Here is a 27,955-nt window from a genome sequence, read left to right on the forward strand (position 1 = left end):
CCTGATATCTACATTCGCGGGAAATATCAGATGAGATTAGGTACATATTCCCAGTCAGGGGGGTACTACGTTGTTAAATTGTTTTTCTGTGTTCACTGAAATGCTCTGTAGTCTGTAAACGGAAGTTCATTTTCATATGTAATGACTTAAACACTCGTTATTTGTATTCCGACGTTCGTATTAATCGGTAAAATACTGCAGTATCTACACTCTAAAATAGAATCAACCCTGTTTTACAAGCAGTGGTTTCGTCCTAACTGGCGCGAAAGGGAATCATAACCCCACCCATAACAACAACCCCTCGCTGCGTCAAGTAAGGCGAATTGACGTAGAAAACCGGCGTGAAAGGGGAACTTTTGTTTTCAAAATAAACATAATCAGGCCTTCTTCGGCCAGCTCTATAAGGTAAACGGGCAGTGCGCACTTTTATTTTGAAAGATATTAACCGAAGGTGCATTTCATTCTGATTTCCTTACCATTTACCGTAAATTACTTTAGGACACGATAAGTTTTTCACTTGAGGAGAAACCTTGAACTACTTTCTGCATTGTCTGCTTGGCTGTTAGCAACAATGAGCTGGTAAGTGAAATAATTTAACTTAATCGTTTTTATTGAAACAAGGCAGTGTCAAAGTCAGCGATAGTATGAGTCATTGTAATTTTGAGCAAAGACTGGGAAAGGATACTAGATCCACACTCACTTAGTTACAGGTATGTGTTACAGAGGGGACTAGTGTCCCTATGGATATTCCAATTTTCATGTTTTACTACTGATCGCCCTGTACACAGGACGAAGAAAGGATATTGGGGAATAATGGAATACATGTAACGGCGTTACGTAATTAGAATACAAAAAAAGGTAACGTTATTCCGCTACAGTTACAGAGAAAAATACGTAATCTAATTACAGGTACATGTAGTAAACATTGGGATTATTTAGCACGATTACAATTTTAAAACACATTTTACAATAAAGAAAAATATACTACTGTGCACTTTTAAAGTACCAAACTAAACAGAGCAGAAACGAGAGGAAAATGAACTCACTGATCCATGATGGTTCGAGTAGAGGATGATACCGCATGATGAGTGCAGGTGCGCAGAGCGGGTGCACACACACACACACACACACACACACACACACACACACACACACACACACACACACACACACACACACACACACACACACACACACACACACACACACACACACACACACACACACACACACACACACACACACTGAAGTTAAAAGTTGACAGGGAGGGAGACTGTATGGGGTGGGCCAATTGTAAAATTTCAGTTACAGTTTTATAGCTGATATATTTTGAATATTTAGCTAACTTTCCTCACTTTTAGCTCATTTTTCTTTCATTTAAGACAGAAAATCGTGTAAAACAACATGTTATATATAAATGTATCTAAATTTAAATGTTAAATATAAGTGTGTGTGTGTGTGTGTGTGTGTGTGTGTGTGTGTGTACACACACATTTAGATTTATATTTAACATTTATATGTTAAATATAAATTAACATATACATGTTTAACATTTATATGTTAAATATAAATTAACATATAAATGTTTAACATTTATATGTTAATTTATATATATATGTGTGTATGTGTTAAATATAAATGTCCTAAAGTAATTTACGGTAAATGGTAAGGAAATCAGAATGAAATGCACCTTTGGTTCATATCTTTCAAAATAAAAATGCGTACTGCCCGTTTACCTTATAGAGCTGGCCGGAGAAGGCCTGATTGTGTTTATTTTGAAAACAAAAGTTCCCTTTTTATATATAATAATTGTAGGTTGTTCTTGTTTTTCACTGCCAGCGTGAAAGAAGAAACTCGAAGTGCCTCTCCTCAATGCCCCAAACCGGATGAGTCCGAGAAGCCGCTGGGCACATCCATGGAGACTGGAGCTGCACCGGGTCAGTAACATGACAAATCAGAGGAGTTCACTGTGGGGTTGTCTTGAGCTAAATCAGGTTTAATAGTCACTTTCATGTCATTTAAGGTTAAATTATATATATATTCTTTATTATTAAGGGAAATTCATTTTGCTCAGGTGAGTACTATACAGACAATGAATGAATAAATAGATAAATTAAACACTGCAATACAAAAACCTATTCTAAAGAGACAAACATGATTTTAAAAGAAAAGCAATGAGCAATGAAATGAGTGTGGTAGTACGTGTATGCTGTCCTTCATGCATGAAGAATATCAGTGCAACATGAGCAGCTGTTACAGGCAGAGGGGGCCGGGGCCTCTTGGGGTGTTTGTTTGTGCAGGAAACTAGGTAAAAAGCTGGTAAAAGCTGTGGAGGATGGGAGGAGTTACATCCAGGTGCCTCAGCCTCTGTAAGAGATGGATCAACCTGGAGCTCTTAAAGGCCAAGGAGAAATCCAAAAACGGGATACTGACATATGCGCCTAACTAAGTGGCTGTAGGTGGTATGTAATACAGTCATTACGGTATCCTCCACTGAGCAATTTTTGCCTGTAGATGAACTTCTGTGGATTGAGGGTTGAACATACTACTTACTCTTCATGATAGCAATTGGCTGACCCCACCCCTCCTTTATCTACTGGTAGAGTTCATTTCTCAGCCTCTGTTGTTACATTGGGGTCCTGAGTATCAAACCGACAGAGGAGTGAGTCTAGGTCGGTCACAAATGCTGCCTCCTCTTTCCTTCCTTTCTATGGTTCTCTTGGCTGGGGCTTTTTCCATGAGAGCAGAAAGTCCTTGCCAGCCCTGTCTCATATTGTTGTTTTGTAGTATCTTTTGGCCTGGGCTATCTCCCTCTTTAATACTTTTTGTGAGGCTTTTGCTTCTGCTCAATGCCTGTTAGTGAAAGCTCTGTGCTTATTTTGAACTGCTTTTTCAGGTGAGTTGTGAACCATGGCTTGTTGTTTGGGTAGCACTTAACAGCTTTTGTAGGAATTAACACGCTCTCACAAAGCAGGATATATGAAGTCACTGCTGTAACAGACTGTTTATGGGAGTTTCCCAGGATAAAAACCTCCCAATCTGTGCAAGCGAAGCAGCCTTAAAGGCTCTGAAGTACCTCATTGCTCCACACTTGAACGGATGTATTTTTCACCATTCTTTGCTTCAACTTTTGTCAATCGGTAAGCAGCAGCTGAACAGCAAAATGGTTTGAGATGCCTACAGGTGGTTTCTGGGGGGATGTGTCAGCCTTATTTAATGTTACCATAACACAAGTCTAGTTGTTTCTCTCCTCTTGTGTTATATGAGACATATTGCTCATATGTGGGCAGCACATTGTTCAATTTGCAGGTGTTAAAATCTCCTAGGATGGGGAGGCAGCTTCTAAATTTTCAATACTCTGATAGATTATCTGAGATGTCCTGTTTGTGTTAGCTGATATAGAATCACCTGCCCAAATGGTCACAGGGAAATGGACAACAGTTCCAGTTCTTCCATGCAATTTCTGTCTTTCACATGCACAGAAGAGCATCAGCGTTCATTAATATAGAAACAAACACCTCTTTTCGCCATGTTCAAGTCTCTGTCCGCTTGTATTGGTCCAAGAAATCCATTTAACTGAAGAATGTCATCCTGCAGCCAGGTTTCCGTGAAACACAAGATATAAGCACCCTTGTTTTCTCTCAGGAATCAGATCTTGGTGTGTCGGTCTTGTTCAGCAATGATCTAACATTTGCAAGAAAAGTTGGGAGTGGTAATTTTGTTTTGCATCTCTTCCTCTATATTCCCCCCTGGCAGTCCTGGCTCCTTTTGTTGGAATTAGTGAGTGAGCCGCCTTTGCTCTCTGATCTCTGGTGTAACTAACTCTGTGCTACTTGATGTCAAGGAGTTGCTCCCTGGTGTAGGAGATGGCTTGCTTCTTATTTACTTCCTCATGTTGGCACTGATAGTGAGCCCCCATGACAAATATCTTGGAAAATAAAGAAACTGCAGTCCTTTGTTTTGTTTTTTTGTTGCTGCATTGAATTTTTAGCTTCTTTGAATCAGTAAATCAAATACACATCACACTCACACTGGTAAGGTTGACATAATCAGGGACTGTTTATCACAGGTTGTACTTGCATTAATCTCCTCACCAACACTAACATAGAACCATATTATACTGACATTAAACATTAGGTTCACAGTTTGAAGAAACCTGGACAGTAACAAGAATTTCCTCTCTGTATTAATTCCTCCTTAGTCAGTATGACCATACTGACTATTAAAAGATCTCCTTCAAATGTGCTTTCAATGGAAGTGATGGAGGACAAAATCCAGTTACTTTAAGCCAAAATGCATTTAAAAGTTAGTCATATCAATTATATAATGCCACTTAATAATGAAGATGACGGTTATGTTGACTCCTTCAGCTTCATGATCAATGTTGTTTTTTTATGTGAAGTGGTTATCACCAAGGAAATGGAGGAAGAAGAGAAACAGCTGATGGAGGAAGGGGAGAAGAAAGAGAAGGAGATGATCAATAAGGTTTGTTACTAAGTAATTCCTCTCCCCCCTTTTCTTTCCTTTCTTTTTTTCCCTCTATCATGTCTTGAGCTGAGTATTGATCTTCAATGCTTTTTAGTTAGTGATTGAAATAGGTACTTGTTGGTGTTGAATGCTTTGTTGAATGTCAAATGTATAAACTGGTTGTTAGAACAGTTCCCGACTACATCAAAAGTTTGCCTATTTATTAAGACTAAATTCTAGCTGCTTGTGGACAGACATCATTTTGAAAAGTTTGGATTTCTTTGTTAAATGGAAAAATGTGTTTGTTGAAAAACATTTTAAAGTTTTTAGTCCTTTTTGGTATGGGTATTAAAATGCAGATATTGTATCAGAACTAATATAGGAACACAATCATTAATGTCTGATTATTTTGCCACTCTCACCACAAGGCACGGGAATCCTGGAAGAGAGACTCTCATGACATGCGATTCAAGAGACTGCAGCATCTGCTTCAGAAGAGCAACATCTACTCGAAGTTCTTGTTGACTAAAATGGAGCAACAACAGAATGAGGTACTGCGGTAACTGTATATATAACCTGTGTATATATACCTGTGCTGTTTGCAGTGTTGTTCCTGAATGCGTTCAATGAACAATCGTTCATGAACTTGTTAATATTTTGGGCGAACGTAACTGAATGTACTGTATTTCTGCCTGATGAACGTTATTGTGAACGCGTTCATTCTGGCGTTTGTGAACGGCTCTCTCTCACAGTTTAACTTCGTTCAAGAGAGAAAACCCGGCTAAAACACAACGTAAACAACCTTAATATGTAGCGGAAAAAACACCTGGCAACACCAGCCACCACAGAGTCGCACCGCCGCATGCGTCATCGAAATGCAATGTATGGAGGCAAAAACAAATGAAGGCAGCAGCACTACAGTGTTTCCCACAGACCAGGTAGCAATGTGTGGTGCAGGGTCGTACGGAGACCTTTTGAGGGGCAGGGGCTCTGACCAGGGGGAGGGGGCGTTGTCGTTGTAGCAGCGATGCTGTGTGTCGGTAACCTAGCAACACTAGGGGGTCCGGGGGGTAAAATTTGAAAAATAATAGGGTTGCAACTAACGATTATTTTTATAATCGATTAATTTTTTCGATGAATCGGATAAAATATTTTTTTAATTTCCACCCCTTCATTCTAAAACAAAACATTATTTCAAATTGACATTGCAAAAAATTGCTCAAACAACACGTTGCTGCTTGGACGTCCCTGAGTTGTTAAAGTAATATTAAATTATAAATAATAATTTAAACAAAACAACTAAATGTTAATGTCTGATAGCTTTAACAAAATAACAAGGTTAATGATCCACACGGTGACATTATATCATTCATATGACGCAAAAGCGATAGAAAACCGATCGTTTTTGTGCGCGTGCGTACGCGCGCTTCATACCGCCCTCGGCAGGATGCAGCACACACTTTGTAGTTTTATGTAGTGTGAACTGCTCCTACACTTTAGAAGACTTTGGTGCGATTGGTCTAATAAGCAGCAACACTGATCTATCAGGACACTGTGCTATCACATGTGCTGCATTGATAGTCACACACGCACACTAACTCTCTAGTGCGCACTCTTGCTTGCTCGCTCCAGATTGTGTGTGTGTGTGTACGAGGAGAGGAAAGGAGATGAGAGAGTGCTATGCGGAGATGAATGAACGGAACGATATTTATATTTCAAAATTGCGTTTAACTAAAAAACAACCGAGAATCAAATTGTGGTGCTCGGTGTTGATTCTGTGGCGCTGTGCCACACATTGGTCTATGTATGGGAAACACTGCACTAAATCTGACGCACGTTTCATTGTTAAAACTGATAAAATAATTGCTGTCTGTGGTTCTATATGGACTGTGGCAGTCATTTTGAAAAATAATAGCTTGCAGCAACATATTGAAATAAAAAAGAACTATGAACTAGTTCATTTTTGGAACTGTGTACTTAGTTCAACATTTTGAATTATGAACTAAACTAGTTAAAATTTCTAAACAGAACTTCGAACTACTTCATGTAGAAAGTGAACTTTCCCAACACTGGCTGTTTGTGAGGTGTTTAGGAATGGGCCTGTAGCCACTAACTCCACATTGTGTTTTTCCATCAATGATTTCAGGAGAAACTCAGGAAGGACAAAGCTGAAAAGAAGACAAAGAAGGTGAGCAAAAGTTCACTGACAAAACATTTTTGCTCTGCATTAAACATTCACGATGCTCTGCCGGAAAAAGGTGGATTGCCTTCTCAGGGTTGGTCCGAGGAGCTTGGTTGTCTCAAGCGAAGGAGTATCAAGTAACTTGGGGTCGTATTCACAGTGAGAGTAAGATGGAGTGTGAGATTGACAGGCGGATCGGTGCAGCATCAGCAGTGATGCAGGTGTTGTACCGTACTGTCCTGGTGAAAAAAGAGCTGAGCCTGAAGGCGAAGCTCTCAGTTTAACAGTTAATCTACGTTCCAGCCCTCACCTATGGTCCCAAGCTTTGGGTAGTGACCGAAAGAATGAGATCACTGATACAAGTGGCCAAAATGAGTTTCCTCTGGAGAGTGTCTGGGCTAAGCGTTAGAGATGGGGTTAGGAGTTCCTAACCTATTGGGGAGGCTAGGAGTAGAGCTGCTGCTCCTTCCCATCCAAAGGAGGTAGCTGAGGTGATTTGGGCACCTGGTCAGGATGCCTCCTGGACCCCCCCTTTAGAGGTGTACCAGTCTCCTTTAGAGGTGTACCAGTCTCCTCCCAACTGGGAAAAAAAAGTTGACGGCCGCTTTGACGCGCCAGAGCGCACAAAGAGGATAGCCATGCAATAACCAATGGGGATATTTAGATCTGCTGACGTCCCTTGGTCAAGTGGGTCCCAGCAAAACAACCTGCGTAACTTGGGTTCCTATCAAATGTGTCATATGTTTGTAATAAAGGAGAGAAAATATTGCATGCTTGCTTTACCCGTCATAAAAGTTGCAGCCAGTTTCGTTCATTCATTCGTCCTTGCATACGGCAAACACTTTGCATATTATTATTATATTGTAATGTACTGTATAATATTTAATGTGTTGCGACAGCTTGAAGCTTAACTTTTTTAATGAAGTTGTAGTAGGTTTACCATTGGATGCCGCGTTGCTTCGCCGACGGTCCGCAATGCCGACATATCAAATATCAAAATATGCAGCACAGACTGAGTTTATGGTGTTTTTGTGGAGAATGGATCTCAGAACCACGTCTGCTTCTGGAGGAAAGACGCTCCGCTGCCACTTAGGGATTTTATCAACAATAAAAGTATATGCACCTGTAGTTAAAACATCTGTATTAATCTGTTAATGAGTGTGGTGAGTGTCTCCCATTCCCTCTAATATCCAGAAGCGCTGTCACTTTAGAGATTGCTATTATAACGGCGCATTTGACAAGCAATGCGAGTTACTTTTTAACAACCAGTCTGAGTGTAGAGGTGTGTGTGTGGATATACTGCAGCAGCCTGGTGTCATCAGCTGATTTAATAAACAGTGAGGCTGTGCGTAATGCCATTGCGCTCTGTGCAGCATCTCACAGTGTAATGTACTGTATGTAATGCTGTAGACTTATCAACATATCAGACTTATCATACCTACAGTATAAAGCACCAAAAGCAATGATCCGTCTCTCATCCATGTCGATCCCGGTAAATGAATGAGCTGTGCTACAGCAGTTGTTACACGGCGGGCTTTTTATGCGAGTGACGTGCAGCCCCTTTAAATTAAGAAGCAAGAACAAAAGCGACTTTAGCGGGGCAGACAGGGCGGCTTTGGCTTACTGTCTACTTTTGACGCTTTTGGTCTGAACGTACAGTAATGCCACCTGGCCCGAGATAAGCAATAGAAAATGGATGGATTCAATATTCTTGTAACCTCCATTGTACTATTTTTGCCCTTTTCATGCAGAACACGAGCAATGCAGAACCAGAAAAAGGTGAGTCAGATGTTGTAATGTTATCCTATATTTATATTAGTAAAATTAATAGTACAAGTTTAAAGCCTTTTTTAGTGAGCTTTTAAGTCCAAATAAGACCCTATATTAAGTGTTGTCTCTGTTCTTATATAACTAGATAAAAAGAAGAGGAGGAGGGATGATGAGTACAAAATTGCAGATGTCATGTCAAAAGAAGTAAGGTTTCATTCATTATGTTCTTTTTTTGTGGCTCGGTCATTTTCTTGTCTGCTTATACGGGTTCTACTTGATTTCATCATCCAGGAAATCATGTCGCAGGCAAAGAAAGTGAAGATTGAGGACAAGGTAATAGTTCATTTTACGTTTATTTATTTTTTTCAAAACTGTATAATGAGGATACAGTGAAGATATATATATGTCGAATATTTGATATTAGGATGTGGCACCCACCCAGAAGAAACTAGAAGCTGAGGATATTGAGAAGATGAGCGATTCCAACCAGGACATCAAGAATCGTCTGTCAGAGGCGGTGCGAGACAGTGCCAAGCATCTCCTGCACCCTGACAGGAAGGTGAACGGCCAGCCAGTCCCTGCCCAGCAGCCACAGCTATTCACTGGAGGAGTCATGAGGTGGTATCAGATCGAGGGCATTGAGTGGCTGAGGGTGAGCACATTCTGACCACAAAACAGAAACAGATTAAAGTTAACAAAACAGTCTCACTTCATTTAGTAATAGAGGAGCTTTTGATAATGTTACATGTTCTTCAGAAAGTGAAGGTTGCTCACTTCAAGGACACAAACTAATATTAGAAGTTCTTTGAAAGTTTAAATAAATGTTATTGGACAGTTAGGCCATGAGCCAATCAACAAGCACAGAGGTTTCCATGAGTGCCAGCTAAACAGCCGACTACTCATTAAAGTCCAGCAAGCTACTTTAAAAAAAAAAAATTCTTTATTCTAATAAAATAGTTTTGATTAACAAATTGTTGTTCACTATGCGTGTACATTTACTTCCACTAGCCTTCGCTTGAAAACATTGGGAGCATGATGGCAGAGAGAGAGTTGTCTTCAGTATTTGACAAATATTAGCAAAGTAATTGATGACAAAAGATGTTGAGAACTGTATTGATTGCACAGACAGGGGACATCCTCAATTAGATGGGAAAACACTGGTGACAATGTTGCAGTAAGTATTAAAGTCTGTGTAAAGTCAATTCATTGATTTACTTCCAAACATATTATACATGTTGGAAAATGGTTACAGAAAACATGTGAAAAGGCTGATAACTATGCAGTACTGAATTGTGGTGATGGAGCCTTAAACTGTTTCTCACCCTTTCATTTTTCCTCATTTTCTGAGCCTGAAAAAAAGGGCTACCCCGTGACGCAGTGGGGTATCCGCGTGACCTTGGTCCCTCCCCTACTATATAAGATCAAGAGTCCGCTCTCCTCAGTGGTTAACCTGCCTACTGGCGAGTTATTATTAATATCTAACCCTACTACTACAGTCTACAGTTAGCTGAGCTAGCCGCCAAGCTAGCAGCTGAGCTAGCAGCAGAAAGCTCTCAGACTGTGTTCATGGCTGTGTTCGAAACCGCATACTACATACTACATACTTCTATACTACATACTTCTATACTACATACTTCTATACTACACACTACACACTAAACGACCAGATAGTAAGCAGACCGTTTTCACTCGAGTAAACTACACGATAACCCACAATGCATTTCGTCCCTCCCCGAGCTGAAATCAGCAGGCTGAATTGGATTTTCATTTGATCGACGTTTCTAACCTTTTCAAGCGAGAAAGTAGCCCTTTAGATCCACAATGTGACGCTAATTTGTCCAAATAACACCTGTTTAAAGTTTTGTTCCTGCGAATTTGAAGTTAGACGTAGCGAGTAACGCACTTCCGGTCATTTTCACAGAATAAAACACCCGTTACCTTTTATTATTAAGAAAACCATAACGATAGAATTGTTGCTTTTATTTTGAAAACAGGAAGCGAACATACCCTCGCACTAACTAACTTGAAACCACTGAGGTGGTGATCTGTGATGTTTGTATTTTGGTTTTTGTTTCAGAAGTTACGTTGCATGTTGGGTAATATGAGTGTGAGCTGTCAGCTATTGATGCATACTCCACATTTCTGGCGAATCTAGTAAACCACCCGGGAACTTCTCGCATACTCTAAATCGCATACTACGCAGTTGAAACACACTACATACTTCAAATGACGTCAGAGTTAGTACGAGTAGTAGGAAAGTATGCGGTTTCGAACACAGCCCATGTTTACTGGTAGAGGTGGTGACTTTGATTAACAGGGGGGTATTCCAGGTAGGAGGTTCAACAAACTCTGAGTCTAACCCAGAACTCTGAGTTGACTTACTCTGAGATGGGAAACTCTGAGTATCCGGTTCCAGAACAGCTGATCTGAATTAGTTCAATCAACTCTGAGTATGTTAACCTTGAGTTTAGCGCGTGCGCGACCACTATACAAAGCCATCATCAACGGAGCCCCGATACTTTGATTCACCATGGCAACTACTGAGAAAAAAGCTCGAGTTACGTCACCTCAATGTAACTGGAGCTCCCCCTGCAGGCCTGTGGCGAATATGATCATATATTTCACAAAAAGTAACACCGCTGTAGACGCTAAGGAGAGAGAAGCGGCATGGGAGAAAATTGCTGCCTGAGTCAATGCTTCAGTTTTAATGCACTACTCCACTGACTTAACTTACCTCACTTAAAATTGTAGCATACAGGTGAAAAAGTGGTGTAATGTATTTGGAAGCAGCTAAAAATAAAATAAAAAAACAATTCAGAAAAGTAAGGCACATTTTGCTGGGCTATGATTGTACCTCGCTTTGATTTTATTCATAGTTAACGTAGGCTATTAAACAAAGTAAATATTAATTCAGTGGCTATTTCAACATGTAGTAATTTAAACCTCAAACAGAAAGCTGCTTAACACTTATGTCCTCTCATCTAATATCCTGCTTAGTAGATTAACATTTTACACTATTTTAACACTTTTATTTAACACAATTTTACATATAATATATATTGGAGTCATTGATTTTAAGATTAACATGTGACGATGTGTAGGCCCTACATGAATATTAAATAAAATACTTCTTAAAAATTAGATTAACAAGAAGGCAGATATGGCCGGACAATGTTAAGAAATGATTGAGTGTAATGAACATGATACCGTTCTAATAGATATTCATCTCTGAATGAAAGCACATCCAATTGAGCCCTGAGTACATCTCCCGACATAAGGCATTGCGAATTCATTCTGCCTCGATATCTATCGGATTGCGAAGAAACGGACAACCCATGTCTGGCAGCTTGCTGTCTGGCAGGTGGGAGGAGACAGGTAGAAACTCCGGGTTTCTTACAGAAAACCTGCCAGCGATCAGGTTATGTTCACAGAGTCAGTTACCATGGTGACTGACTCAGAGTTTCAGTTACCTCTCTTTCTGGAACGGATAACACGGAGTTTCCCCTCATCTCAGGGTGAACTTACTCTGAGTTTTCACATAACCCGCTTTCTGGAATACCCCCCAGGTGATACTTGGTAGGGGGCGGGGTTTCAGCGAACTCGGCGGGCACTCCCACAGCATTTGGGAGAAGAGAAATAAGCTGACTTTTAAACAACTTTGAAGCCTAATTTCATATATTTGGCGATTTTTTATTTTTTATTTTTATTTTTTTAATCATTCAAATTTGGCAGGGTGGTTAACACACTTCTGTGGTTTGTTTGCCTAATAAGCGGCAACACAGAGTTATAAGGACGCTTTTCTCTCACACGCGCTGCATTTATAGTCACAAACACACGCGCTGTCACTCACATGATAACTCACTGTTGCATATTACATAATCATTATAGCCTCTAACTGGCCCCGTCAGTCTCTTCACTGATTGATGGTGTTCATGTTCCTGTTGAGTGTAAGCCAGCAGCCTCTGTTTCCTCTGTGCTGTCAGATGTTGTGGGAGAATGGCATCAATGGAATCCTGGCTGATGAGATGGGACTTGGAAAGACCATTCAGTGCATCGCACACATTGCCATGATGATAGAAAAGAAAGTGATGGGCCCCTTCCTGGTGGTGGCCCCTCTGTCCACTCTGCCGAACTGGATCAATGAATTCAAGCGCTTCACACCAGAGGTAAGCACCAGGTTATTGAGATGCATGTATTTGATGTGACTGTCACACTTCTTATCAAGCTCACAGAGGTCTAAAGAACAAAACATAAGGCAAATAATTGTGTTTTGTAAATTATTTACTAAGTCATCCCAAAAACCACCTTTACCATTCAAATCTGGAACGTTTAAGGAAGAAGTGTGAAGTTTTTGGTGCAGTTACCTACACCTGTGATTTAAGTGCTTTTGCATTTTGACTCTTATATCAAACTTCCTGCATTGCTTACTTTAAAAGTAACCCTGACTATTAAAACGTGTATGCCTTAATAGTCTATAGTTGCCCTCTCCAACTAAAAATATGTTAGAAACAGATGAAAATATGAAGATGAAATATTTTTATTAGGGATGCTTGATATTGACTTTTCTGCCGATATCCGATATTCCGATATTCCCCAACTCTTAATTTCCGATACCGATATCACCCGATACCGATATTTGCAGGCTTTTCTCTCTCATCCCGACCGCTTCACATTCGGCTGCAAACCGTCCCAGTGCCTGTTGGAGGTCCTGATGTGTTGAAGCCAACAAAACCACATCATCTGCGAACAGCAGAGAAGCAATTCTGAGGTCTCCAAACTGGACACTCTCCTCCACATTGTTCGTCCTGAATCAGAGGTTCGACAATCGGACGGAGCCTCCTTTCCAGCACCCTGGAATAGACTTTTCGCGGGAGGCTGAGTAGTGTGATCCCCGATAGTTGCAACACACCCTCCAGTGCCCCTTTTTAAAAAATTGGAACCACCATCCCTGTCTGCCAGTTCATAGGCACTGTCCCTGACCTCCATGCAACATTGAAGAGGCGTGTCAGCCATAACAACCCAACAATGTCCAGAGCCTTCAACATCTCAGGGCAAATCTCATCCACCCCTGGCGCCTTGCCACTGAGGAGTTGTTTAACTACCTCAGTGACCTCTGCCAGGGATATGGGTGAAGTTCCCCCCAGCTCATCCAGCTCTACCTCCTCCACAGAGGACACGTTGGCCGGGTTTAGGAGTTCCTCGAAGTGCTCCTTCCACCACCCGACAATATCCCCAGTCGAGGTCAGCAGTTCTCCACCCCTGCTGAAAACAGCCTGGGCTAAGCCCTGCTTCCCCCTCTTGAGTCGCCTGATGGTTTGCCAGAACTTCAAGGCAGTCCGATAGTCCTTCTCCATGGTCTCCCGGTAAGGTAGCATGCTTCACGGAGGACGGAGCAAAACTATGGCACAGCCAGATCACGGTGCAGCCGTGCCTGGTGGAAACACTGGTTAATGTTAAACGCCCTCGGATAGACAATAACAATATTATTTGTGCTGAAATTGATTGTATTCAAGTTTGGTCATTTGAAATTTTACAACATGCTATGACTTTAAAGGATATATTCCTCTGAATCCTGGTACTTTCTTGTCAGTCTGCCTCCTGAAGTGAGTGGAAATTAAATGGGTTTTAGGTGGGTTTGCTGTGTCTTTAGAAGGAAATAATTTCTCTAACATTTAGTTTGAAAAATACAAAGATTAACTTGCTGTGGTTTGTCATATGACCACTGAGCAATCTGAACATGTCATATGTTTGTCCTAGGTGTCTGTGCTGCTTTACCACGGGTCCCAGCCAGAGAGGGCCAAGTTGCAGAACCAGATCCGCAGGCCTCAGGGGCCCCTCAGTATGTGTCCTGTGGTTGTCACCTCCTTCGAGATTGCCATGATTGATAGAAAATTCCTGCAGGTAGGATCACTGCTCATCTTTAAGCATTACTATGCCCATTAAGTGCAATATAAAAGGTGCAAATGCGGCAGACAGCGGCAATACTTTGTTATAACAGTAGGCCATATGTAAACAATTAGAACAATTTTAAGGCACACAGTTTAAAGTTTAGAATAGTAGTCCTCCATTGAGTATACATGGATGAGGGGTGGTAGGGCCCAGGCCATGTTCATTGGTTTAACAGCTTGGCGGAAGAAACTTTTTCTCAGTCTTGTAGTGTGACTGAATCTGAGTCTTTTTAGAGCCTTCAGGTCCTTCTTGGTGCAGCTGGCAAACCCCACAGTGCACCGGTAGAAGTTTACCAGTAGGTCTCAACCTCACTGGTTTTGTGACTATTTTAAAAGAAGCCAGGCCATGTCTGTTATCTTTCCAGAATTTCCAATGGAAGTACCTGATAGTGGATGAAGGCCACAGGATCAAAAACCTTAACTGCCGGCTGGTGCGAGAGCTAAAGATGCTGCCCACCGATAACAAGCTGCTGCTGACAGGAACACCGCTGCAGAACAATCTGGCTGAGCTGTGGTCCCTCCTCAACTTCCTCCTGCCAGAGGTCTTTGATGACCTCAAGAGGTATGGAGCTGTTTAATTTCTGTCCTTATTGATCACAGAGTACTGGTCAGTTCAAAGATATACCTACCCAGGGTTTCCCGCAGAAAATGTGTGAGTTAAGGTGGTGGGGAGCGGTGAGACCGGGGGGACTGTAGGCTGTACCTTGTCCTATTCTTACCGCAGATTGGGTTTTGTCACTTTCCTTCAATTTAAGATATTCTCTGAAGTATATTATATAGTAATTAGTAGGAGGAGCAGGGAATCTAGTGCAACTATTGAAGCCTAATAATGCAAAAAGTAAAATGAGTCACACTACCAAATTATAACACAATTTATATGTTGTTCTACTTGTGTATTTATGTGAAACAGGATTTATGCAATTTACTTTTATTTCTGTGGTTTTTTATTAGCAATATGTTATATTTTGTGATAATTGGATTCTTTATTTAATTTGTATTTATTATATATCAGAATTTTTTTTCTACTCTTTATAATTTACTTTTTGGTATTTGTGACTGTATCTAACTTTTGTATTTATTGTTGTTATTTCCATTAATACCAACATTATCCATCTATAAAATATCTATATGGGGAAACCTTTTACAGTGAATATACTGCATCTGATAATTATATATTTAGAAAGTACAACTGAAGTGGTTCATTACAAGATGATTAGTTAAAACATTTCAAAATGCATCTGCATTATTTCCATTTTGTGAATTTCAATAAAAGAACAGTCATGTATTTCTTCATTGAAGTTTTCTTAAAAATATAGTTAAAATCTCGTCTCGTCTCGATCTCGTGAACCCAATATCGTGTCCCGTCTCGTCTCGTGAGCTGAGTGTATCGTCACACCCGTAGTAATTAGTTATTTAGTATACACTTTAGTAGTTTTATTCTCTGAACTACAGTCACCTGCAACTTCATTAGGAACACATGTGCAATATAATTCAATCAAATACAACAGCTCTGCTATAAATTCAGCTTTTTTTGAAGTTTATACATTTTAAGTTTTTGTTGACATTATCAAAAAAGTGATAATTCTACTTTGTTTATTACAGAGGTTGTACTAAGTGGTGGTTGTGCATTACATTGAATGGTGTTCCTAATATTTTGCCCTCCTCATGTATGTTAATGGAGTGGACAAAATATTAGGAACACCTTCAATATAATGCATCCTAATATACCACAATCACTCAATAATGAACATAAAGCAGAATTGTCACCTTCTTGAAAATGTATAAGCTTCATAAATGTAGAATTTATAGCAGAGCTGCTGTATTGGATTACATAAGATTACACAGGTTAAACCATTGAGTCTATCTTATATAGTTAACTTATTCTCTGAACTATATTTTATAGTAATTATAAGTTATATAGTATTATACAGTTAAGTAGTGATATTCAGTTTCAGTAGCATCACGTTTGTGTTGAATCTGCGTCACTCTCTCACTTCAGGTCTGCCGAATGAAAAACATCTGAGTGACTTAATATTGACGTTTTGTAACATCAGCTGATAAAACATGCAGCACCGCACATTTTACACATTGCGCCGTTAATATCACCTGTTTAGTTGGAGCCGTTCATATACTCTGAGCCTGAAACTTGTTACTATAGTAACGTCAGTTACCTGTGCTGCGGGAAACCCTGCTACCGTATAGCAGAACTAGAAAATGATGATGAATGGAAATGTACAAGTGTAAACAAATGCAGTGCTGTTTAGTTTCTTTAACATAGAAAATGGAACAGAGTTTTGTTGTTGTGTAGTCTTACAGTGAATACTGTGCCTCAACTGCTGTCAAACTCAACAACAGACTATCTTTCACTGAGATCGTTAGGCACTGCAACCACGAAATTTAACCCTCTAACCCTTTTCCTCACAACTGAACAGCCAATCAGGTGTAAACTGAAATGAATGCTGTTTTACCCTCCACTACAGTCCTGATCATAGTAACAGAAATGTACCTGTGTGACATGAAATACACCTGCAAGATCACTGGTATCACACACACATTCGAACCTTCAGACATGACTGTCCCATTTCCAAAGCCCAATTCCAAAAAAGTTGGGACACTGTGTAAAATCTTAATAAAAACAGAATGCAATTATTTGCAAATCTCATAATCCCATGTTTTATTCACAATAGAACATGGAAAACATACCAAATGTTGAAAGTGAGACATTTCATGAAAAATCAGCAAGCAACATATCTCAAAGAAGAAGACCGGGGCAACAAAAGGCTGGAAAAGTTAGTGGTACTAAAAAGAAATAGCTAGAGGAACATTTTGCAACGTATTCGGTCAATTGGCAACAGGTCAGTAACATGACTGGGTATAAAAGCAGCATCTGAGAGGCAGAGTCTCTCAGTAGTAAAGATAGGCAGAGGTTCACCAATCTGCGAAAAACTACATCTACAAATTGTGGAACAATTTCAGAAAAACATTCCTCATTGTAAAATTGCAAAGACTTTGTATATCTCATCATCAACAGTACATAATATCATCAAAATATTCTGAGAATCTGGAGAAATCCCTGTGCACAGGGGACATAGCCAAAAATCTATATTGTATGCCCATGATATTCGGGCCCTCAAGCGGCAATGCATTAAAACGGGCATGATTCTGTACTAGAAATCACTGCATAGGCTCAGGAACACTTCCAGAAATCATTGTCTGTGAACACAACTCCCTGTGCCACCCACAAATGCAAGTTAAAGCTGTATCATGCAAAGAAGAAGCCATATGTGAACATGATTCAGAAACGCCACAGTCTTCTCTGGGCCAAAGCTCATTTAAAATGGACTGAGGCAAAGTAGAACACTGTTCTGTGGTCAGATGAATTGAAATTTGAAATTGTTTTTGGAAATCATGGATGTTGAGTCCTCCAGACTAAAGAGGAGAGACCATCCGGCTTGTTATCAGTGCCCAGTCAAAAAGCCTACATCTCTGATGGTCTGGGGGTGCATTAGTGCCTATGGCATGGGCAGCTTGCACATCTGGAAAGTTACCATCAATGCTAAAAGGTATACTGCATTTATTACAACAGCATGGCTTTGTAGTAGAAGAGACCAGGTGCTGACCTGCCTGCAGTCCAGACCTTTCACCAATTGAAGACATTTGGTGCATGATGAATTGAAAAATACAACAAAGGAGACCCGCGACTGTTGAGCAGATAAAATCCTATATCAGACAAGAATGGGACAAAAAAACTCTCTAAAAACTCCAGCAACTGGTCTCCTCAGTTCCCAGATGTTTACAGACTGTTGTTAAAAGAGGTGTGTACAGAAGTGGTAAACATGGCCCTGTCCCAACTTTTTTCGGACGTGTTGCTGCCATCAAATTCAAAATTGCCTTTTATTTTTTTCTTAAAATAGTACATTTTCTCACGTTTTCTATGTTCTGTTGTGAGATTTTGCAAATCATTGCATTCTGTTTTTATTTAAATTTTACCTCCCAACTTTTTTGGAATTGGGGTTGTAGATCGTGATCATGTGTCTTAATTTTCCACTGAGTAAATACATATGTGGACATGATGAGCTGCAGCTGGGTATGGTATCTGGTAACCAATAACGAGTAAAATGTACCTATGTGGACAGAAAGCATCTGGTTTGTTTAACCTCTTGTTGACATGTTTACTGTACAGCTTTGAATCATGGTTTGACATTGACAACCTTGGTGAGGCGGAGAACGTAGTGGCAGCTGAAAGTGAGCAGAACATCCTAAGCATGTTGCACCAGGTCAGTCCTACAAAAATTACTACAAAGTGCAGTCATGAGACAGTGTTTATGATGTATGTTTAGTATGATGGACTAGAGTTATTTGCATTATGCTGTTAAGCTACACTTTTTCCCTAAGTATTCATAAAACATTGTATTACATTTATTGTAATAGACTAATCATATTGATTATTGATTTTGTTATTTATTAATTAATTTTTTTTTAATTTTCCCCTTCAGATTCTGACTCCGTTCTTGCTTAGGAGGCTGAAATCAGATGTGACACTGGAGGTTCCACCTAAGAAGGAGATCATTGTTTACGCCCCTCTGACAACCAAACAGGAAGCCTTCTACACTGCTGTGGTCAATAAGACCATCAGCAAGATGCTGGGCCAGGAAAAGGTAACATCACAAAGTTGTACCCCCCACTGTGAGAGCACTGGTTGCTTCAGAAGAGAAACCGCAGGTTCTTCTTTCCTGCGGCTGTCAAACTTTACAATGAGTACTACTTCTAGTAGACCGAACACACTAAATCTGACAAATAACTCATGTGCAATATCAATGCAAGTCTGTTTACTTATTTAATATACTGTATCTTGCTGCCGTAACACTACACATTTCCCTGCAGTGGCATTAATATAGGATTATCTAATTTTATCTTTAGCTAAAGATTATTTTCTTGGTTAGTCGGTTAATCATTTGGTTTACAGATACCAGAAAATGGCTGTCATAGTCCAAACCATTCAAATGTTTAATTTACATCTTACTATGTAAGATAAGAAAAAGCAGAAAATGTTTATTTGAGGAGCTGGAGCCATAAAGTCATCATAATCTTTGCTTGACAAAATGCCTAATTGACAAAACACCTAATCAATTAATAGATTATCTATTATAGATCTAATAAACGTTACAGTTGGTGATTGAAATTTACTGTGTTTAGACGGAGGCTCCTGTGGCTTTGACATCGAGCGGTAGGCCAAAGCGCCGTAATCGAAATGTGGTGGACTACAGCGAAGAAAAAGACACACCGTACGACCTGGAGAAGTATTTGGAGAGGGTCAGAAAGGAGCAAGAACAGAGGTCAGTACTAAAATCCTTTTTATAAAGTTGTGATACCTGTTTTGAGTGGCTATTACTCATTACTTCAGTTTTGTTGAAGAAAAATCACTCAAATACTTGTTCAAAGTTTGCTGTGGTGCTGGATGTTTATTGCATATGTTAAAGCAAAGGAAAATGAAGTATTTTATACAGTGAGGTCAAGGCAGTAATCAGCCAGTGAAAAGAAACAAAAGGGCAGGAAGGGAGGGCATTTGCGTTCAGATGGGAACCAGGGCCATCTTAGTAAGGGGAAAGTGGTTGTCGGGCATTCAGGTGTCAATGTTAACACTGAGAAGGGCCAACACAGGTTGAACTCCTGTGTTGGAGGAGGGGAGGATTGATCAAGGAGCCATCTTTAGACATCATTTCATTATCACGTCTCTACCAAACCAAATGTGTAGGAATTTTTCATCTTAGTAACATATCACTTTGTTATTAACATTTGTCAACCTCAGTTATTTGGTTCCTCTGTTCCTCTTAGTTGTTAATATATATTATAACTGTTGTGTAGTTCAGTTTCCCACAGACCAGGTAGCAATGTGTGGTGCAGGGTCGTACGGAGACCTTTTGAGGGGCAGGGGCTCTGACCAGGGGGAGGGGGCGTTGCCGTTGTAGCAGCGATGCTGTGTGTCGGTAACCTAGCAACACTAGGTTTGAAAAATAATAGGGTTGCAACTAACGATTATTTTGATAATCGATTAATTTTTTCGATGAATCGGATAAAATAATATTTTTTTAATTTCCACCCCTTCATTCTAAAACAAAACATTATTTCAAATTGACATTGCAAAAAATTGCTCAAACAACACGTTGCTGCTTGGACGTCCCTGAGTTGTTAAAGTAATATTAAATTATAAATAATAATTTAAACAAAACAACTAAATGTTAATGTCTGATAGCTTTAACAAAATAACAAGGTTAATGATCCACACGGTGACATTATATCATTGATATGACGCAAAAGCGATAGAAAACCCATCTTTTTTGTGCGCGTGCGTACGCGCGCTTCATACAGCCCTCGGCAGGATGCAGCACACACTTTCTAGTTTTATGTAGTGTGAACTGCTCTTACACTTTAGAAGACTTTGGTGCGATTGGTCTAATAAGCAGCAACACTGATCTATCAGGACACTGTGCTATCACACGTGCTGCATTGATAGTCGCGCGCACGCGTACAGTCACTCTAGTGCGCGCTCTTGCTTGCGTGCGTGCGTGTGTGGAGAGCTATGTGGAGATGAATGAACGGAACGATATTTATATATATTTTTTAAAACAACCCAGAATCAATTCGTGGTGCTCGGTGTAGATTCTGTGGCGCTGTGCCACACATTGGTCTATGTATGGGAAACACTGTAGTTGGAGCTCTTTCAAGGAGGAAAGCGTATAACTGTCAAAGTCAGCGTTCATTTGCGGATTTGCTGCTTCTTACAAACATTAACAGAGGATGATAAACAGTACACCTTTAGCCGACATCTTAGCGCGTTACTTCACTACTTCCTGTTTTCACTATCAAAATAAAAGTAGTAGTTTCAAAAGAAATTAAATCTCTGGTTAAACACAACAATAACCATTTCTTGTTTCTTAAGTCATGTAAATATTGTAAATAGCAACATTTCTAACTGTAAATACTTTGCCCTTTTAACTGACCATGAATTAACTTATTTATTTATCTTTTTAATTTTTTAATATTTACATTTCTTAACAATAACATATGTTTAAAAGTGCCGGTTGCCATGTCCCCACATTCCTCTACAAAAATGATGTCCTGTAGCTCTTAACATGCCTACATTTCCTCTCAGCTCCCCTCCTGTGCTGGATGTCCAGAGCCCAATGGATGCGCAGATCAATCTGAAAATGCAGAACATTCTCATGCTGCTGAAGAGATGTTGTAACCACCCATACCTGGTTGAATACCCGCTGGACCCCGCCACACAGGAGTTCAAGGTAACATTCACTTGCATTTAAATCTCTACAGTAAAGTTCGTGCCAGCACTTACAGGTCACTCTGAACCACAAAATGGTACAATATGTGCTGTCTGATTTATAAATAAAACAGAAAGTGTTGAAAGTAAAGAAGTGAAACCCATGATGAGACAGTTGGTATGACTGTCATTTAATGATGTTCTCTTCTTTTCCCTTGTGAAATGTTCACTTCTTCACATACTGGACATGTCCCACTGCCATCCCTGCAGATTGATGAGCAGCTGGTGCAAAGCTCTGGGAAGTTTCTCATACTGGACAGGCTGCTCCCTGCACTGAAGAAGCGGGGGCACAAGGTATAACACAGCACCAGTAGCTAAATATGTAACTAGGGATGTCTGATAATATCGCCCCTCCGATATTATCAGCCGTTATTTGCTTAAAAATGTAATATCGGGAAGTATCGGTATCAGGTTTTTATAATCAATGTTTGTTCTGTAGGCTTCAGCATTTCCGAGTCTGCATGAACGCAGCATGGGACGTTTACCGGCGTGCGCTTGATGACGTATGACAACAACTACTCGCTAGACTCGTGGGTCTCTAACCGTGGCTAAAAAGTTAATAGCGTCCACCGCACTACACAAACCAGAAACGAGATTTACCTCATTGTCATTTTCTGTTATGTTTTTGGCGAGTTGCCTCTGTGACGTCACCGTCAGAGTCCAATGGGTCCTATCTGGGTCCTACTCTGCTGGAGACACAACAGCTGAGAGGAGCGAGTGAGAGGACGTTCCTGTAAAGGTCCCGCCTCCAGAAACGGGACTTATGTCTGTGGTTTGGAACTATTTCCAAGTGTGTCCTACAGATAGTAAATTTGCAATGACTGCATAGCAGCTTAATAAATATGGCAGTGCCATATTGGCACTTTTTTCCATAACTCAAGTTGAAGGTGTTCTCTTATTTTGCACAGACAGTGTTTACATTTGGAAAGCTAATGTTGCATTTATGTATGCATCCAGTGGGGCATCACAATAAAATTAAGCATAATGTGTTAATTCCACAATAGGAGATATGTTATGTTGTTACCTAATAGTTTTGGTGTAAAAAGCCTGCACATATCGGTATCGGGTGATATCGGTATCGGAAATTAAGAGTTGGACAATATCGGATACCGGCAGAAAAGCCAATATCGAGCATTCCTATATGTAACCGCATAAAAGTTGTTTATCAAGATTTCTGGCAGATGTGGTACTTCTGTGTGTAACATTCTGGAGGCCATGCTGCTATTGCAAAGGCAATAGCAGGTTTGTATTCATTGCCTAGGTATTTACAAGTCATACATGTGACTGTGTGCTTGTTGTGGTCTAGGTCCTGATCTTCAGCCAGATGACGTCCATCTTGGATATTTTGATGGATTACTGCTATCTGCGGGGCTTCCAGTACAGCAGACTGGATGGCAGCATGTCCTATGCCGACAGGGATGAAAATGTGAGTTTAAAACAGCAAAATGGAGGTTACTCTAGATGGCTGCCTTTTTAAACAATGCATCATCAGGTGGTTCTTCTCCTCCAGATGACCACGTTTTCCAAAGATCCAGAAGTTTTCTTGTTCCTGTTGAGCACCAGAGCTGGAGGACTTGGGATCAACTTGACCGCTGCTGACACCGTCATCATCTTCGACAGTGACTGGGTGGGTGCAGATGAACAAGACTAAGAGTCTAAAGTCATGCTAGCACCTCTGTGAGACTGTATTAATTCCAATTTTAGCTTCTTAGCTTGCTAACATTTGCTAAATAAAAAGTATAACTGAGGCAGTATTGGACAAATTTAAATAGTAATTAAAGCTGCGAGCAGCGTTGGGCGGGACCTCGCCCCCTTGCGCACGTCGGGCCGTGGCGAAGCGGAAAGGTTTCCGTCAGGTGCATTTAGACGCATTCGGACCCGGGCATTTATTGGACACTGCAATAAGTAGATATACGTTACATACACGATCTTTCTCTCTGTCTGTGTAGACATTTAGACTGAGCAACTGAAATGAACTGCCACTTTGATGAGTCAAACAGGAGAGGAACTTATTTCCAGTGAAACCTGTAGATATGTTTGTAGTTCATGCTCATGTAATTCGTGTTTGATCTAGACTTTGACAGCAATGTCAGTGAAATAGTTGACAGACTGCACAGATATCTAAAATCATAATAATACAGTCAATAAACTTGAACTAGAATCAAAAAACTTCCTTATCAGGTATCATGACAAGTTTTCTCCACTGGGTGGCACACTAAGACCACAAATGAACCTGGCTCAGCCAACTGCATACACACACACACAGTCGTTGCCATGGTAGTTAACGACTGCAGAGCATTGGCAGACAGAATGGAGATGTGGGATTGAATGGGAGAGGAACAGGGTGCGCATGTGGGGCCGCAGATCAAAAAGTATAAAACATAGCCAGACCAAATTACACACATCTATAGATGAGACTTGTGGCTACATTTCGACGTTTGAATGGAGTCTGTAACTGAAAGTATGCAGGAATAATATATATATTTTGAAAAGCCTGAAAAATCATCCAAAATCATACATTTAAAGACAAACTGTGCACTTCCTGTTGGATTTAGGTCAGGGGTGTCAGCACGGGATTTGTAGGTCTTGATAAGACAAACAATTGAGTTTTGGTTTGATCTTTCTACGACATTCCTATCAGGCGTAGTGGCCGTTTTACTGTTTCTAGGTGGTGCTAGAGCCGTTTTACTGTGTCTAGGTGGCGCTAGAGAGCCCATTTTGGCACTTTTGGGGTTAATTTTTCCATTTTATCAAATTTATGGACAGGCCTGATGTGCGTGTTGAATTTGGTCTGTCCTGGAGCATGTTTAGGTGGACAAATTTAGGGTCAAAGTGGCATTAGACTCTCCTCCCATTCATTGTATATGGGAGCTTTTTGGCGAGGGTTTTTGGGAACGTGACCTTTGAGGGCTTCTAAAATCCAAACCGGACGAGTAATGAAAAAGTTGTTCAGAACTTTTGTGCAGCAGGGTGTGCTCAGTCAGCTATTTAAGTTTGAAGCCGCCACGATGAACGCCCTCGGACAAGATAACGTTTGTAGCAGGCCAAGAATCGGCGAAAATCCCACATGTAACAGCTAATTGTGTACTTCCTGTTGGATTTAGGTCAGGGGTGTCAGCGCGTGATTTGTAGGTCTTGATAAGGCAAGGGCAGGACTCCTCTGGAGTCCTCGCCCTCTTGCCTCTCGGCTCGGTCCCTAATGATGGTCCTGGATGAAAGATTAAGATTGATTGAGAGATTTAAGTGATTGAAATTCATTCTATGGGTCAATTAAGGTATTTGCAAAATTTCACAGCAAATCATAGTGTTTGAGATTTTTCGATAAACTAAAATGCCATCTTCATGGTATCATAGATGAACGTGAGTGTATCACCAGAGTTAGTACAATTCATCATCTGAGAACTATGAATTGTACTAAGTGATGGGAAAGTAACTAATAGTTGTTGACAGGCATTTGAGTCTGGACCAAAGTGATGGCCCAACAGTTCAAGACTGCCAAGCATAGAGCTGCAGCAGGTTAATGATATTTAGCCATACTGCTAGCTGAAATATTACCTTTACAAGTGTGCACTTATAGTTTTAATCAGCGTGTAGTGATATCTCCTTCCCGTGTTAGAACCCCCAGGCAGACCTGCAGGCACAGGACCGCTGTCACCGCATTGGACAAACCAAACCAGTGGTGGTGTACCGGCTAGTCACAGCCAACACCATCGACCAAAAAATCCTTGAGAGAGCTTCAGCCAAGAGGAAGCTGGAGCAGATGGTCATCCACAAGAGTGAGTGTCACCAAAATGGGATACCAGGACTTCAAATTTTTAGGCTTTCATTGTCTTTAACTAGTCCTTCATGCACTGCAGTAGCAGTATATTTTCATTAACATTTCATCTGATGTTGCACCTCAAATTATATTGCAAACATTGGTTTGGTGGCCTGAAATATTCCCCAAATGTAGAATATTAATCTTTTTCTTTCTTTTTTTTTGCTTTCCTCCACAGATAAGTTCAAAGGTGGGAGGGCAGAGCTGAACCAAACTAAAAGCTGCATTGATCTGGACGAGCTGAAGGATCTGCTCAAAGCCAGAGGCACTGAGAAGTAAGAAATCCTGCTCCATTACAACAAATGTAAATGTTTCTAGATGTAAATAACTATAAATGGGCCAGTATTTATTTGGCTGTAACCTTTGTCTCTGTCAGGGAGGTGAAAGCATCAAGAGGGAAGGTGATTAGTGACAAGGACCTGGAGATTCTGCTGGATCGCAGTGACTTGCTTGGTAAGCAGTCTAAATAATAAATAAATAAATAAACTTGTGGGGCAACACAGGCCTTACTATAGCATTTGAGATATTAGGCTCTTATGTCAACAGTATTTGCTTTTACTGTTCTACCACAGGAAATATAACCGTTATAACTTGTCAAGGTGCTCCTCAAGTTCACAGGATTTGCATTTCTGACATAGAATGTCTCACAGTTTGCTCGACACATAGTTACAACATACTGTTTCCTCAAGCAGACTAAGGTGAACCATATGGTATGGTGTCTCTCTTCTGTATATAGCTACAGAACTTTACTGAAAGGAAAAACTGTCTCATTCTTTGCCAGAAGTCATTCAATACAAAAATGATGGGTCAGTTTTATTTAACAAAATGTGAAATGGAAAGAGAAAAAAAATGATCATGGTATCTACCCAAGGAATTTAATGTGACAGTATTTGTCTCTAATAGCCCTTTTTGACTTAACAGTTGCAGGTAGTAACGAGACACAGGTATTTAACTGAGGAACTACAAAGCATAATCATTCCAACAAGGAATCGTGCCAAAAATGTATAACTGTGGTGCACAAGGAACTGAGACTACCTCCACATGAAGCTGGATAAACTGAAGAACCCCCTGTCAGACCAAAAATGATTTTCTTTTAATGCCAAAAATAACACCAAATATCCTTTCATTCAGAAATCAATAATGTACAGAGCTGTTCCAAAACATGAGTCAACCTCTGTGTCATTGCCTGAGAAACTCTTGGTAGCGTATCTCATTCAAGGAATAGAATAGTGCGTAGTGAGTGTTGTGGTAGAGCGAGAGAGTGAGCAGCAGAAAAGTGATGGTGAATGCGAGCAGAGTAGAGGAAAAGTTGAGCAGTAAGCTGTTAATCTGGCAGTAAATGTACAGTTCATGTTACATTGATACCTACCTGCTGATAGAAATGGTGATGTTTTGTCTCTTTCTCTTAGCCATGGTTGTACCTGTAGTATTTTTTACTATTAAACTGGTAAGCTGAGGAAAAGTGTTGCATTTTCAGACAAAGAAAAGGCCAGCATGAAGAAAGAGAAGGTGGGAGTCTTCAGAGTGATCGACGCCCAAGAGTCGTCAGAGATCACATTGACCTGAGAGGACTTCCTCTGACATCCCAAAAGGTTTACAAAAGCATGCACAACCAAGTGGTAGGTGCTAGGTGCTGCACGGGAGAACATGTGAAAAACGGATAAATTGAGTCTGCACATTTGATAATGCTCCCATGAATACCAATAAATGTTTATATGAGCATTATCTAGTGTATCTGTATTACCTCTGACATTCATAAAGGGAGGGGGGGGGGGGGGGGTTAAAACTGCACCCAGACGGCTTGAAACTGCTGTCACTTGTAGTACAGACTGAAACTAAAGAGGACTTGCTGTAAAATATCCTGAAACTGCTATTTGTGGACTTAAATAGTGTATTTTGTTTTTTACCTTCTTAACTGCCTTGATAGTACTCTTTGTTCTTCCGCTTTTTGTGTTGAACGTGAGATTTGACTGACAATGGGGTTTAAGACTGAAAATGAGATTAATTATTTTTGTGCCAAACAAAAGTTGTTTTGCCCAAATTTTTCATCTCATATATTCCCTGGCAGGTGGGAAAACTGCATTGGTATTCGTACTATTATAGGACACTAGAACCTGTCAATGAAACCCACAACACTTCTTGAATACATTCTTGAACCTACGTTAAATGCAAGCAGAATATTTCATTAGAAAGTGTTCAGACTTCTGAGTACTACATGTATCCAATATGTCCCTTTAAGTCTCTGGATGATTTCTTCACTTTGAGGTTGGTGTTCACATACATGACTTTTTTCTGTCCTGACTGACAAAATCAAGATGTAATGACATGATCTAGTGAATATGGCCATTCAAAACCAATTATCTTCATCTAAACAATGTAAGCAAAGCACTTTCATGCAGGTGAAGCATACATGTTCTCCATTGTGTGTTTTTGTA

General features: G+C 40.3%; 1 protein-coding gene across 1 annotated transcript; it reads left to right on the top strand.

Annotated features, from left to right (window-relative positions):
- The first annotated feature begins 499 nt into the window (after window positions 1-499).
- Window positions 500-27,309, top strand: hells (helicase, lymphoid specific). Its single transcript, XM_062430129.1, has 23 exons — window positions 500-579; window positions 1,840-1,941; window positions 4,371-4,485; window positions 4,896-5,018; window positions 6,614-6,655; window positions 8,401-8,428; window positions 8,565-8,623; window positions 8,711-8,752; window positions 8,844-9,071; window positions 12,403-12,585; window positions 14,177-14,320; window positions 14,733-14,929; window positions 18,551-18,644; window positions 18,864-19,025; window positions 19,564-19,703; window positions 21,521-21,665; window positions 21,914-21,997; window positions 23,010-23,129; window positions 23,214-23,330; window positions 25,320-25,479; window positions 25,699-25,795; window positions 25,897-25,973; window positions 26,998-27,309. Exons 1-23 carry the CDS (start codon window positions 572-574, stop codon window positions 27,084-27,086), a joined length of 2,556 nt encoding a protein of 851 aa, XP_062286113.1. The 5' UTR covers window positions 500-571; the 3' UTR covers window positions 27,087-27,309.
- The last annotated feature ends 646 nt before the right edge of the window (window positions 27,310-27,955 follow it).

The sequence above is a fragment of the Scomber scombrus genome, chromosome 12, assembly GCF_963691925.1.
Source record: "Scomber scombrus chromosome 12, fScoSco1.1, whole genome shotgun sequence".
Classification (NCBI taxonomy): Eukaryota; Metazoa; Chordata; class Actinopteri; order Scombriformes; family Scombridae; genus Scomber; species Scomber scombrus.